This window comes from Nycticebus coucang, chromosome 21, assembly GCF_027406575.1.
Source record: "Nycticebus coucang isolate mNycCou1 chromosome 21, mNycCou1.pri, whole genome shotgun sequence".
NCBI classification, from domain to species: domain Eukaryota; kingdom Metazoa; phylum Chordata; class Mammalia; order Primates; family Lorisidae; genus Nycticebus; species Nycticebus coucang.
The window spans coordinates 39,075,558-39,090,877 of record NC_069800.1 but is presented as its reverse complement, the minus strand read 5'-3'; the positions used below and the strand labels follow the sequence as shown (position 1 = coordinate 39,090,877).

Sequence of the window (15,320 nt, the reverse complement as noted above, 5' to 3'; positions counted from 1 at the left end):
AAAACAAGAAAACACAGACTACTTAAAATCTCCTTCTGAAAGTCACTGAGTAAGACTCTGAAGTCCAGGACACTATCTAGAAGGACCCCATCAAGCTCAATATGCATAGCTAATACTAGGGTAGATCTTTGCATCTTACCAATCACGTTCACAGGTATCAATTTTTAATACTCACAACCCATCCAAGTGGGCACCATGGGCTTGCTTGGCAGTGTCCCGTACCTTCCCGAGCTGTGTACTCATTGTCTTCGATGATCCGTGCCAGCCCGAAGTCAGCAATCTTACACACCAGGGATGCAGAGACCAAGATGTTGGCAGCTCGGAGGTCTCGGTGAATGTAGTTCCTCTGCTCAATGAAGGCCATGCCTTCTGCAATCTGCATCCAAAACAGAGACGCCCTCGTCCTCAGACCTGGCCCAGACCCAGGTGGTCCACTCCAAAGCAGCAGAGGAGTGTCCGACTAAGAGAAAACTAGAAAACATCTGCCTCACCTCCCCCATTTTTGTTGGAGTTTCCAGGGCTCAGGTTAGCATTTCTTTGTTTACCCATCCATGTGGGGCGTATCCTTGAGGCCTGGGTCAATTTGGGGGGTTCTTTAGAGTTCCAAAACTTCCAGGGAGCACTTTGAAATGTTCTCAAGGAAAAAGCAATGGGGCTTTTTCTCCAGGACCTATACATACACACACACACACACACACACACACACACACCAGGATACTATGAAGTGCTTTCATCCTCAACCCTGTTTGGGGGGACAACCTGGGTTCATGTCATATTCTCCTATGTCTTTTATATCTTCTTTCTCCCAAAGAACCTGGGTAAGAAAAATTCATTAATTAATTCAACAAAAATCTCCTGAGTGTTTTTGAGTGCCAGATATATTACTTGGACAGGTGGCGACAAGTACCATAAAGAAAAGATAGAGCAAGAAAACATGAGCTTAGAGGGCTTTTTTGTTTGGTTGGTCAGGGAAGCCTGCTTTAAGGAGGTGAGAAATGAGCTACAATTTGAATGCTGATAATAATAAGTGTGTCATGTAAGACTATGCCAGGCAGAGAGAGGGGTTTATGGAACAGCCTCGAGGCCAAGGTGGCTGAGCAGAAGATGCCATGACAGAGAGGAGAGAGTGAAGTTGAGAGGGAGGCTGCCAATTGTGGACAGCGTTGGAGGACAAGAGAGGAGGCTGGATTTTATTCTGAGAGTGAGAAGCCATTAAGCAGGAGTGTGACATGTTCTGATGTACATGCAAAAGTCATCATGACTGTCAAGTGAATAACAGACTGAGTGGAGGATTCTTTTTCTTTTTTCTTTCTTCTTTTTTTTTTTTTTTTGAGACAAAGTCTCACCCTGGGTAAAGTGCTGTGGTGTCATCATAGCTCACAGCAACGTCAAACTCTTGAGCTTGAGCAATCCTCTTGAGTCAGCCTCCTGAGTACCTGGGGCTGCAGGTCTGTGCTACTACACCCAGCTAGTTTTTCTATTTTTAATCTTGCTCTTATTCAGACTAGTCTTGAACGCCTGAGCTCAAGCAATCCACCCAGAGTGCTAGGATTACAGGCATGAGCCACCCAGCCCAGCTGAGTGAAGGATTCTTATCACACTGGGGGCCCTGGAAATCTCTAATAAAAAGTCATGGATTATGCCTTGGAGACATTTTTACTATTGATGATTAAATGGGTTTGGACAAAAGAGGTTTAAGATTAACCCCAGATACCCAGAAAGCAGAGTTTTTAGCTTATAAACCAGCCTCTGAGCTCTTTGAGGCAGGAATTACCATTATCTCTGTCTTACAGAGGACAGGTCACTTTCCAGATTATACCACCAGGAAAATTCTGAATGTCAGACTCAAATCTGTCTGCAGATTTCCAATCTAGTGCCCTGTGCTGCCTCTAAATAACTCATCACCCCAGTGCTCTGGAGGAAAGACTATAGCTGGTGCAATCTGATGAGATTAATTGTTGTGGGGGTGGGGGTGGGGGTGGCGGAGAGCCGGAATCTGACTAAGTGAAACAAAGAAAAGGTGCAACCAGCTGGCTCAAGGCCAGGGGCAAGTGGGTGGTGCACTTGCGGGAATGCACAGCAGAGGGCGCCCGAGGCAGCCAGACCTGAAATCCAGACTTGAGAACAAAAACTTGAAGAGACTTTCTGACTTTGTTTGGAGCCATGGGAGTTGGGGTACCAGTGTGGGGGAATAGAGTGAGACAGGGTCTTGGTTTGGGGAGTGTGGGAAATTTATAAGGAATTCTTACAGTTAGCAAAAGTTATCAAGCTAATGGCAGATACTGTAACTTAGAAAGTATTTACCGTATGCTTTGGGGGAAGTCATCTGACACACAGGTGTGCTCCTTCCTGCCCCTGGGTTCTGAGTCTACCTCTTTAAAGGCCGAGAACCTCTTCCCTTTCTTGGTTTGTTTTCCCATCTGTGAGATGGGTCTCCTGGATCACGCCCCAGCCTCTGACTATTGCCCAGGAAAGTCTTGGCCGGTTTGATGATTATAACATAGCAACAGGCCGGACTATTGTTTCCCAGTGATAGTGCCCACTGGAGTAAAAATGCCTGCTCTTGATTTCCATATGTCTCTAGCATTCCAGGTTCCCAAAGTAGAGCCTTTTATTATACTTGTGGTGGCCGTTGGGCCCCTGGAATTTGCATTCTCAAATGAGCCCTGCCCTTGGCATGTCCTGTAGGCACAGGCCAGGTCTTGCTCCACTCCCACCACGGCACCAACCCATCCTCCCTTCATCCTGTCACCCTCTAGGCTCCAGCTGATTAGGTCGAGCCCCCTTGTTCTCCCCTTCGGGCTTCTGCACAGGTTTTTTCTTCTGTAGATCATCCTTCCCTTTCCTCTTCATCAGCTGAACTGCTACTCATCCTTCAGGCTCAGCCTACAGCCCACTTCCCTTGGGAAGCCTCCTCTGATTGCTCCTGGACCAGGCCAAATGCTCCAGCTGTGCACTCCCATGGCATCCTCATCCTCTCCTGTTTTCCCATAGACAGGAAAGAGCGTGTGAGAGAGAACAGAAGTAAAAAACACTCTGGCTGGGGGTGAGAGGAGCTACAGGGGGTGAAGGGAAGATGAGAAAGAAAATGAGGTTTTCAGAATGTTTCTGTATTTTGTGTACATTATTTACTTTGCTGGATACCATGCTCTTTTGACTCTGAGCCAGAACCGCTTGGGTCATGGCTCTCTAAGAGATTCAATTATTTAATAGGTATTAAATCTGTCTTCCTATCTGAACTGCAAAGTCTATGAGTGCAGGAACATTTTCCATTTTGTTCACGGCTGCATTCCTCATAACTAGTATAGTGACTTAGGCAAGTTACTTAAGCATACTGGGCCTCAGTTTCCTCATCTGTACTTAACTTCTCTGTGCCTTGATTTCCTGTTTTGTGAAATGAGATGCCAATTACCTACCTGTGGCCAGACTGTTATCTTGGGGGCCCCAATGTGCCATGTCTCCTGGGATTCATGACTTTATGCAGTCCCCTTTCACACTGACACTAGACGTGGTCCTGTAACTTGCTTTGGCCAATGGGACATAAGTGAGCACAAGCAAGCAGAGGCCTAATAAGCACTTGCACGTCAGGGCTTGGCCCCTCAGAACACTCCCTCTTGGAACCTAGCTGCGTATTGTAAAGAAGCTCTGGTTGGACGAGTGAGTGGTGAGGGGCCACGTGGAGGGACGCGGGAGGATGAGCCATAGTCTTAGACATTCAATCTCCCTGCAAGCACTCAGCAGTAGGCATCACATCACTTGTATCACCGCGTGGAGCAGAAGAACCCCCAGCCAACCCCAGGCAACCCACAGAATCATGAAAAAGAATCATCTCTGTTGTTCTAAGCTTTGGGGCGGTTTGTTAGATAAGAAAAGAGCTTTAAAATACTGGTGGCTCATGAGGATGATGTGAGGATGAAAAGAACTAGTGTGTGTAAACTACATATGAAAGGTATACTTTTATACTGAGCCTTGAATATGTGTCACCCATTATTATTGCTCTTATGATGCCATGGGGTCAGTAAATATTTGTTGGATAAAAAATCGAATTCCTGTTTCCCTCCCTCCAACTTCCCCATTAGGCTCCCACCTGGGCTGAGAAGTCGATGAGCTTGGGCAAGGGCTGCTTGCTGCCTTCGTCACTTTTCAGGAAGTCCAGCAGGCTTCCTACACGGGGCAGGAGGAGCATTTACTACTCTTACTATTCAGTACATGGTTAAAAGTTTTCATAGTAGTGGATTTTTTTTTTTTCAGACAGAGTCTCATTCTGTCACCCTGGGTAGAGTGCTGCGGCATCATAGCTCACAGCAAACTGAAACTCCTGGGCTCAAGGGATCCTCTTGCCTCCCCTATCCACATAGCTGGGATTACAGGCACCCGCCACAACGCCTGGGTAATTTTTTCTTTTAGTAGAGACCAGGTCTCACTTTTGCTCAGGCTGGTCTTTGAACTCCTGAGCTCAAGCCGTCCACCCACCTTAGCCTCCCAGAGATTATAAGCGTAAGGCACCACCTGCCTCGCCATAGTACTGGATTTAAATACAAATATTTATCATTCCTAGTGTTTGAGAAAGAGAACTGGAGAGTTTTTGTTTGTTTGTTTGTTTTTTTAAAGGAGAAATTTATTTATTTATTTTTATTATTTATTTATTTTTTTTGCAGTTTTTGGCCAGGGCTGAGTTTGAACCGGCCACCTCTGGCATATGGGACCAGCGCCCTACCCATTTGAGCCACAGGCACTGCCCCTGTTTGTTTGTTTTTGAAGTGACTGATTGCTAGTTGGGTTCTGTGGCTGAGAAAGCCTTCTGAGACCCATGCCTGGGATCATGGCTGTGCAAGGCTGCTATAATTGTATACTTAGAAAATGATAACAGGTCTGAGAATCCAAATGATACTAAATGAGATTGTGTGAGATGTTTCTGTTTAATCCAAAAATGGGCAGGGGTAGAAAATGGTTATGAAATGGTGGCCTAAACAAGTCCCTGAGAGATCCTGAATTATGTGTGTGCATGTGCATGTGTGCGAGTGCATGTTTTTGTGTGTGCACATGTGTGCCTGTGCATGTGCGTGTGTAATGTTATGTGTGCACGTGTGCATGTGTGTGTGTGTGTGTGTGTGTGTGCAGGGACTGCTGCTTTGCAGGCTCCTTTTCTCAGAGCAAACAGGGAAGGTAGCTCATGAGGGGCATCACCCCTGGCCTCTAAGACTCACAGTGAACACATAAGCCTCTTCCCCCGTCGCCCAGCAGGGTCTGGCCCTACTCCCCTCTCCTGGCAGCTCCATGTTCTCCTTTTCTTTCCCTCAGTGACCCCTTAACATAACTTCACCCCATTAGCCAGGAGAGCTGGACTATTGCACATTAAGGTGCTCAGGGAGTGCTGCTCGGAAGAGTCCTGGCCACAACCATGTCAAAGTCACCCTGGAGCCTGCCACTGGTGAGTACCAGCACACCCTGCATCCCCGGCGCCCAGCATGCAGCACCTTTGGCCATGAACTCCGTGATGATGTAGATGGGCTCCTCCGTGACCACCGCGTGCAGCTTCACCAGCTTGTCGTGCTGCAGGGTTTTCATCAGGTTGGCCTCAGCCAGGAAGGCCTCCACCGACATGCTGCCGGGCTTCATCGTCTTCACTGCCACCTTGGTGTGCTTATTGTAGGTGGCTAGAGGCAGACAGGGAGCAGGGTAAGTGGTCAGAACCTGCTGGTGTCCCCCACCCACTGGAAGGCCTGGCTGCAGACCTGCCTTCCCCAAGCCTCCCCAGCCCGCCATAGCCCTCACAGAGGGTGCAAGGGTGCTTCACCTAGCTGTGCATACTTGGGCAAGTCACTTAACCTCCCTGAACTGTGCTTTCCCCATCTGCAAAGCAGAAAGGTTAATCACTCCCTATGAAGGGCTGTTGCAAAGATTAAAAAATAACTTCAAAACAACATTCACCCACCCCTGCCACTTTAATCTTAACACTGCTCATGGCCAGATGCGGTGGCTCATGCCTGGAATCTTAGCACTTGGGGAGGCTAAGGTGGGTGGATTGCCTGAGCTCACAAGTTTGAGACCAGCCTGAGCCAGAGCAAGACCTTGTCTTTGAAAAAAATAGCTGTGCGTGGCAGGTGCCTGTAGTCCCAGCTACTTGAGAGGCTGAGGCATAATGATCGCTTAAGCCCAAAAGTTTCAGGTTGCTGTGAACTGTGATGCCAGGGCATTCTACCGAGGGTGACAAAGTGAGACTTTGTCTAAAAAAAAAACAAAAAAAACAACAACAACAAAACCCCCCAAAAACCCAAAACAAAACACTGCTCTTTTTTGTTTTTATTTTTATTTGTAGAGACAGAGTCTCACTTTGTCACCTTCGGTAGAGTGCCATGGCGTCACACAGCTCACAGCAACCTCCATCTCCTGGGCTTAAGCAATTCTCTTGCCTCAGCCTCCCGAGTAGCTGGGACTACAGGCACCCGCCACAATGCCCGGCTACAAAACACTGCTCTTAAAATAAAACCCAGACTTATTATGACCCACAAGGCCCTGATCGCCCTTGCCCACACCTCTAGCCTCTGTCTGCCACTCGGTCCTCGAGCACCCCACTCCCCTCCCTCCACAGGGATTGGCACATGCTGTTCATCCACCCTACCCCCGCCCCACCCCACCCTGCTTCATTTTGTGGGTCTCATCAATCTCATAATTGCTCTGGTTTCCGTGTTGCCATTTGGCTTCCAGGAAGCTCCAATCCAGATTTGTGGTCTTCCTGAAATAGAAGTCTAAGGTCTTGTATGATATTTTTGATTTTCCAACCTCACCACTCAGATCTGTCTCACCTTCCTCTCCAAGAAAAGAAATACTTGGATTTTAAACCTGTTTTATCTGGCTGAGTTGTTTGCATCTCTGTAAGCTGTCTTCACTCCCATTTGGAAGGCAGTAGAGTATTAACACAGTGGGATGCCCCACACGCTGAGCCAGGCTTTGCTTCTACCCCACATCCTGGAAGGCAGCCATTGCTGTTCTCAAGGTACTGCGGGGCGGTGGGGGGGGGGGCAGCAGGGGTGGAACATGCCTTTCTGATGCCCATGATGCCAGCATTGGACCCACCTGGAAATCTCCAATTGCATTTCCCCATGCTTAATTTTTATTTTTTTAGAAAGGGAATCACTTTTGTCACCCTTGGTAGAGTGCCATGGCGTCATAGCTCACAGCAACCTCAATCTCTTGGGCTCAAGTGATTCTCTTGCCTCAGCCTCCCAAGTTACTGGGACTACGGGCGCCCACCACGCTAGATAATTTTAGAGACAGGGGTCTTGCTCTTGCTCAGGCTGGTCTCAAACCTGTGAGCTCAGGCAATCCACCCACCTCGGCCTCCCAGAGTGCTAGGATTAGAGGTTAATTTGGTTTTCTTTTTTTGAAACAGTCTCATCTGTTGCCTTGGGTAGAGTTCTGTGGCATCATAGCTCACAGCAACCTCGAACTCCTGGGCTCAAGCAAACCTCTTGTCTCAGCCTCCCCAGTAGCTGAGACTACAGGCACCTGCCACAATGCTCAGCTAATTTTTCTATTTTTAGTAGAGATGGGTTCTTCCTCTTGCTCAGACTGATTTTGAACTCTTGAGTTTAAGCAATCCGCCTGCCTTGGCCTCCCAGAGTGCTAGGATTATAGGTGTGAGCTTCTGTGCCTGGCCCTCATGCTTAATTCTCATTATCCTTAGAGACCTGTGGTTATTTCAGCTAACTGTCTTAGCTCCCTACAGTGGGGGGAGGGGATTCCTCAGCCAGCACTCCTGCTTCCCCGGAGGGAGTTTTTGACCCTTATGGGCCTGGTCTGCAAGGCAAATCAATGTTTGCACAGCAGGACAATTTGGTTTGCTATCAGAGGAGCTATTCTTTGTGGCTGTTATTCAAATCTCCCCTTCTGCCTTAGGTAGTGTTCCCACTTTGCCTTAAGATGGTCCTGGAAGTGAGTGCCCTCCCTCTCCTCCTCCCCTGTGGGCTTCTGGCGCTGGCCCTGGGTCCTTACCCATCCACACTTCTCCAAACTGTCCAGCTCCAAGTCTCTTCTCCAGTTTGAGGGATTCCCGGGGGATCTCCCAGGCATCTTTCTCCCAAGGCTTCTGTGGCTTGGGGGACACGCAGGACACCGACAACTTCTGGCAGAGACCATCGTTACTCTCTGGAACAGATTCCCTGGTCAGTTGAGGGCAATGAGGCTGCCCCTCGAGGCCTGCCTGTCTGGTCCACTGCATCTGGCTAGTGTTCCACCTGGTTGCTATCATCAGAGACATTCCCAAGAGAACAGAGCATGATGGGGTCCACCTCTACATGGTGGGTACCTCCAACCTCCTGCTCAACAGGCCTAAGCCTTCAGGAGAATCCAAAGCAACCTGTGGGGGGCTGGGGTTACCCCTTCTGCCTTGGGGGGGTCAGGAAGAGTTCAGCAGGCCTCAGAGGCTGTAGGGCGCCATGGCTAGGATTCCCAGGCGTGACCCTGGGGCAGGACTCACTCTTGTAGTGAGCCACCAGCTCCTGCAGGGTGCTGAAGGTGCTCCTCGGGGAGATGTAGAAGCCCCCGTTGTCCAGGGTCCGGATCTTGTAATGCTTCACTGCATCTCCTTGCCGGGGGTCATAGTCTCGCACAGACAATGAGTAGCTCCCTGCATTAGCCAAGAGAAATCCCTCAGAATGGCACCTCAGAGGCCTGCCACCTCGTTTCAACACCCTGACGCCCCTTCCTGACATCCCTGTAAGACTACCACTGGCGCTGTCCTGGCACCTAGGCAGGAGTCCACAAGCGTCGGAGTGCGCTGTGGAGGCTGGCTCTACCATGTCCATCTGTGAGACCTTGGGCAAGTGACTACATCGCTTCTGTGTGCCTCAGTTTCCTCATCTGTAGAATGGGATTAATCATAATGCCTCCCTGCCTCACCACATTGCCTAACAATTAAAAGAAGTATGCTCTTAAAGTGCTTAGGACCTAAACATTCAGCAAATGTTGGCTATCATCATCATCTTCATTACTATTTCTGATCCATTTTTCCTTTCCTTTCCTTTCCTTCCATCTAACAAAAAGCCAACAAATCATACTAGTTTGGTAAAAAAGTCAGACTATTCAGAAATACAGTATGGTTACTAAAATGTGAATGCACTTTGGTAGGCTGAATAACGGTCCCTCAAGATGTTCACGCCCTAAATCCTGGAACCTGGGACTATGTTACCTTACATGGTTAAAGGGACTTCTCAGCTGTGATTAGGATCTGGAGATGGGGAAATCATTATGGATTATCCAAGTAACCCCAATGTAATCACATTGGTCCTTGTTGGAGGGAGGCAAGAAGGTCAAAGTCAGTAGATGTGAGGGTGGAAACAAGAGGCTGGAGAGATGACAGAAAGGGGTCACGAGCCACGGAATGCTCTGGCCTCAAGAAGCTGAAAAAGCAAGAAAATTGATCTCTCCTGAAGCCTCCAGAAGAAGCTAGTTCTGCTGATACCTTGAATTGAGCCCAGGGAGGTCAGAATACTGACCCCAAGAATTGTAAGGTGATAGATTTATGCTATTTTAAGACACTAAATTTGTAGGAATTTGTTATGGCAGCCATAGGAACCTAATTGATGCGCATGTTATCACATAGATCAGAAACACACAAGTGTCCAGGCCAGGACCACAGTTCTGCCATCTGTGAGCTGTGCCCTTGGGCAAGGTCTCAGCCCCTCTGTCTCTCAGTTTTCTCTACCATAATAGCACAATGTCTTAGGATCCGGGGGTGTTCAATTGTTGAATGAAGCTGTGTGTGGTTGGTGGCTGGCACCTGTAATCCTAGCTACTCAGGAGACTGAGATGGCAAGATCACTTGATGCCAGGAATTTGACATCAGCCTGGGCTGTTAACATAGTGAGGCCTTGTCTACAAAAAATAAAAAAAATTAGCTGAATATGGTGGCATATCCCTATAATCCTAGCCACTTAGGAAACTGAGCCCATGAGTTCAAGGGCATAGTGAGCTCTGATCTTGTCACTGCACTCTAGCCTGGGTGACAGAGTGAGACCCTGTCTCTGGAAAAAAAAATCTTGAGTAAATAACAGTTGCCCATATATGCCAGGCACTGTTCTAAGCACTCTGTATAAATGAACAATGAATGAATATGAATAATATTCATGGTACTGAATTATATAGGTTATATTATTTATTGTAATGGATGAATAACCCCATGGTAGAGGTAGAGCTTTTATAATATCATCACCCTACTTACAGATGAGGAAATTGAGGCCCAGAAAGGTGAAGTAACTCACCTGCAATCACACAGCTGGTAAGGGGCACAGCTGGGATTCAAGTCCAGGCAGCTGCCTTCAGGCCCCCGCCCCATGGTCACTCTGTCCCAGTCAAGGTGAAGCTGGCTTGGCTGATGCTGGATGGGGGCAGGGCAGAATCCAGGAAGTAGCATGTGGGATTCAGGAGCCTCATGCTGCAAGTTTTAGTAAGTCAGCTAACTCTCACCATGCCTCTGCCTTAGAGGGTGGGGACAGCTGAACCAGGCTGCCTTCCTGCCCTGCAGGTCTGTGATGGTGTCTTTGGTTTTTCTGTCCCTGTCTGCAGTATGGACTAGCCCAATCCCCAAGCTCTCCTGGGCACAGTTGGAGAGGAGAAATCCTGGGCTGTGCCTCTCTTTGCCTTTTTTGTCTCATTTCTTTTCCCGTGAAGACTTGAAGGGGGCTTGAAGGAGGAAATAAAGCCCAAGAAGTCCCTGATTAGACTAGTCACGTTCAGGCTTCACCAATTCAGAGAACTAGGGGTCAAGTGGAGGGCCACACGGATACCTTGGATCAATTTCCCCAACTCTGTTTGCTTCAGGGTACCCTGAAATTATTGAATTTATTTGAATCAAGCAATTGTGACTCTGGACATAGTAGCAAAGGTGCACTCTGCATGTGAAATCTGGAATCACAAGAATTCTATTATTCGTCACTCCTGGGGAAATTAGCCTGAGTTGATTTATGTGATGTTTGAGTTTGTGATGTTTTCTGGCACTGTTCTTGCCTCTAATGTACCCACCCAGTATGAAGCCACTCTCACAGAACAAGAGTTTTAGGAAGCAGGTCGCCTGGCATTGGAACTTCCAAATGCCTCCAAGGAGCATTTTAAGCAAAGTCCTAGAGGAGGACTCTGGTCTTGGGTCTCTTCCTGCAACTTCATTTCCTATGGTGGGTGGGGGGAGCAGGAGGAATCAGGTTTGTGGACAAGAATGATGTACATTGTGATGGGTTTTTTTTTTTTTCTTTCAGTTTTTGGCCGGGGCTGGGTTTGAACCGGCCACCACTGGCATATGGGGCTGGCGCCCTACCCCTTTGAGCCACAGGTGCCACCCTATGATGGGTATTTAAAAAAAATACAAGCTAGTGAAGATCAAGGGTCATGAGGACTTTTGTTTCTAGGGCTCAACGACATGAGACTACTTCCATTGATCTAAGCTGGCAACTACAAGGATAAGAAGGGCCAAGCCACACACAGAGCCTCAACCCTCTCTGGCTCAGGGTGGCATAGGCAGGAGAAAACATGGCAGCCATGCAGCCTGGTTGAGTTGTTCAGCCTCCCCTAGTGTGTTTCTGAGGGAGGGGTGGTGGCCAGTCATGCCTGGGGTACCTCTGAAGGGAGGGATGCAATGGTGAGGGTTAGTGTCACCTTTGGTGGTCTCGCTGTCTCGGATCATGAACGAGCCCAACACATTGCCGGGAGCCAGGAGTTGGCGCTCTGCATCCTTCCTGCTGATGCCCTTGAAGAACCACCTGGTGGAAAGGGGAGAGCACATGTGTGAACCTGGGATGTGGAGTCCTGTCCTGCTCACACAGGGCACCTGTGGCCATGCAGTGTCCATGTGGGAGTCAGGATACTGAGGGACTTGCTCTGTGAAGCCTCAGTTTTTACTCAAAGATTTTTTTTTTTGGTGGGGGGTGGGGGTGGAGTCATTCTTTTGATATCAAAACACCCAGAAGTGAATGCAGTTTGCTGAGACTGAAGCCTGTGCAATTTGGAGGTTAGGGAGGGCATTCTTTAAGAAAAATAATAAAGCATCACAAATGCAAAATGCTCATGGGTTTTTCCAGTGTCACTTGACGTGAGGGACAAGAAGCTGGACAGGAGGACTGGGTGGGAAGAGTCAGCAGTCTTGGCCAACTGTGATCAATAATCCTACTTTTGCAAATTTCACATGCACCCATGACCTTGGGGAGGGTTCCTCTCAGGGCGTTGGAGGCCTGTGGGAGCGAGGGCCTGAGGTTTGTTAGTTTCACAGTCAATCCTCCTCTGTGTACGCAGAGCCAAATACAAAGTTGGCATGAATTTCAAAGCTAAAATGTGAGATTGCAAACAATTTCATACTTGGAACCATATCTTGGGAACTTTTCTTCATTATTCCTGGATATTTGGGAGTTGGTGGAAAACTTCAAGGAACAGCAGCCAAATGTATTACTCTCTTTGCTAGGGTGAGATGCATTGCGTGTACCGTGATGGAAGGAGCCCCAGACCAGGACATTAGCAGGCTGCGGCCCTGCCACATATACCTGCTGTGTGACTTTGAGCAAGTTGCTTTCCCTCTCTGGATCTCTGTTTCCTCTGTTATCAACTGGGAGGAAAGCTAACATCCACTGAATTCTTTTACCCATCCAACAAATCTATGGCATTGTCACCTTTATTAGTCCCATTTGACAGATAAGGAAACTGAGAGCTTGAGAAGGCAAGTAACTTGGCCATAGTCGTACAGCTAGGACGTTGTGGAGGCAGGAGGCAAATCTAGGCAGCCTGACTCCAGAGCCCGAGCTCTTAATCACCATGCTATGTTGCCCACCTGCCTTCTTTGCTTTCATGTTGTAAAGTGATATAGTAAAATATTCAACAATGTAAGAGGAACTGTCTCCTCTTACATATAATAAGAACCGTCTCCCTGGCAATTCTACTTCTAGGATGTTTTCCCACAGATCTTGCTCAAGGAAAAAAAATAACATGTAAACAAGGAGATTTACTGCAGCACAGGACTGGAAGCAGCTCCACAGACAGGGGGAGATTTACTGCAGCACAGGACTGGAAGCAGCTCCACAGACAGGGGGAGATTTACTGCAGCACAGGACTGGAAGCAGCTCCACAGACAGGGGGCCGCTTGAATGGACGGGGGCATGGACAGGACACTCTGCAGTGTGAAAAGGAAGGAGATTCTGCGTGGAAGATTTAAGCAAGAGGTGCGGGGCAGTGTTTTTGTTTACGTATCTACTACTGTGTAAAATAAAGGAGAGGCAGATGTATTTGCTTATGTAAGTATAAAGCTTTTGGGAAGACGCACAAGAAACTGGTTGCTTCTGGGAAGAGGAAGTGGCTGGTTGAAGGCAGGGTGGGAGGGACTCTTCACACTGAGTTCTACATCCTTCCCCAACCATTTGCGTTTTGAAACATTTGAAAAGATTGCCTATTTCAGGAGGGGGTGGGAGAAAGTAAGATTCCATTCCACCCCATTCCCACCTCTGTTAGCAGCTTTTTTTGTTATCGTTGTTGCAGTTTGGCAGGGGCTGAGTTCAAACCCACCACCCTCAGTATCTGGGGCCGGTGCCCTACTCACTGAGCCACAGGTGCCACCCTGTTAGCAGCTTTTTGTTGCAGACACAGACCCGTGAGGGCACAGTAAGGGCTAATATGTGTATTCAGATTAATGGTTCCCAAGATGGGTTCCTGGACCAGCAGCGTCAGACCCCCGCACCCGAGAACTTGTTAGAAATGCACATTAGGAAACAGACAGCGAGGTCCAGAAACCATGTGGTCAGCCGGTTCTCTGGGTGATGCTGATGCCTACGCAAGTTGAGAACCACCCATTTAGGTTCTGGCCTTGTTTGCAAATGATAACCCACTATACAAGGCTAGCAGCCTGCCTTTGCCACTTAGGAATTATGTTGCCTTTGAGGAATAATACCAGCCAATCCAAGACTGCTATAAGGATCACATGAGGTGACCCTGGGATTCTGTAAGTGTTCAGATCCTGGAGTAGAGAAACAGAACATGGAATACCCCAGGAAAAAGTCCAGGAGCAGAGAGAAGCTGCTAAGACCCCCTATGACGTGTAGTTTCATGATCACAAAGAAGGGGGTGGCTTTATGATGGGAAAAGCCTAACCAGTTTAATTTTTAACAGAAAGCATCCCAAACCCACAGTACCATCTAGCTCAAGGGAAGAGGCAGAGGGGATAAAACAGTGGGGACTGGCTGTTTTTTAATTGGTTATATCATCACCCCATGGTGCAGTCACCATTTTACGCATCAGCCTTTACCATCATGCTATAAACATCTCCAGGGGGGAGTCCCATCTAAGTCATCCTGCATCCCAGAAATAGGGCCAAGGATACAGTAGGGGTTGAACAGATATCTATTGGATGATTGGATGGATGGATGGATGATTGAGCTATAACTATATTTTCAGAGAGTCAAGCTTGACACAAAGAAGAACCTATAGCCAAGAATGACGGGTTACAGGGAGGTTCTTGAGGGCAGGGCTATGTCTTATTCTCACAGTCTCTGCTCCTAGCACAGGGCTTGGTGAGTTGTAGGCACATGTTTGCTGAATGAATCCAATGAGAGATGACTGGCCAGGTGCGAGCCATCTCACCTCTCCAAAGACCCCTCTTGGTGTGACCATATGCTTCATTCGACAAACACTTATTGTGCACCTACTGCATGCCAACCTGGGTGGAGGTACAGCAGACAAAGTCTCTGCTCTTGTGAGCTCTCAGCCTTCTGGGGTAGACAGACAATGCATATGTGAACAACCAAAGAAACAAGGTCATTTTTGCTAGTGAGAAGTGTTCAGAAGGGAATAAACCAGGTTTCCTCAAGAGAGAGTCAAAGAGGAGACCTGTTTAGACAGAGTGGTCAGGGAAGTCCTCTCTGAGACCCGAAGGGTGAGAGGAGTCAGTTAAGCCAAGAGCCTTAGGAAGAGCGAGCCAGGCAGGGCAGACAGTGTGTGCAAAGGTCCTGAGATAGGAACAAGGCTGGCTTTGCTCATGCTCCCTGTGGAAGACAGGAAATGGAATACTCACTCCTCTGTCTCCAGAGAGTCAACACGGGCGACATAGTTGCTTGGGATGTAGCCCTCTTTCCGGGTGGCCAGGGATCGAGCCTTCCACCACTCCCCAGACCTGATGGACAGGAGGAAGTAAAGGGGTCATGGGGCAGAAGGACCATTCTCTAGTCCCCTTGAGCCTCTCAGACTTGCCTCAGAACTCCCTGACCCCCAGGAAGCCACAAGGAAACGGGACAGTCCTGGCCCCTGGTGTTGCCCCGTGCTTAGATAGGGATCTTTACAACTGTCCCCACTGG

At 48.3% G+C, this 15,320-nt stretch overlaps 1 protein-coding gene across 6 annotated transcripts in view; it reads right to left on the bottom strand.

Annotated features, from left to right (window-relative positions):
• Positions 1 to 15,320, bottom strand: part of HCK (HCK proto-oncogene, Src family tyrosine kinase) — a 46,892-nt gene that overhangs the window by 9,382 nt on the left and 22,190 nt on the right. For 5 of the 6 annotated variants that reach the window (XR_008376567.1, XM_053574402.1, XM_053574403.1 and 2 more), the window contains exons 5-11: positions 15,041 to 15,139; positions 11,650 to 11,753; positions 8,480 to 8,629; positions 7,996 to 8,148; positions 5,478 to 5,657; positions 4,088 to 4,164; positions 223 to 376 (exon numbers count right to left, since the gene is read on the bottom strand). Coding sequence is in view for 5 of the 6 variants with exons in the window: in XM_053574402.1 (XP_053430377.1) it covers positions 223 to 376; positions 4,088 to 4,164; positions 5,478 to 5,657; positions 7,996 to 8,148; positions 8,480 to 8,629; positions 11,650 to 11,753; positions 15,041 to 15,139 (917 nt within the window). In the remaining variant the exon portion in view is untranslated. Of the gene's footprint in view, positions 1 to 222; positions 3,057 to 4,087; positions 4,165 to 5,477; positions 5,658 to 7,995; positions 8,149 to 8,479; positions 8,630 to 11,649; positions 11,754 to 15,040; positions 15,140 to 15,320 lie in introns of those variants that run through there. The other variant, XM_053574401.1, reaches the window with a different exon arrangement.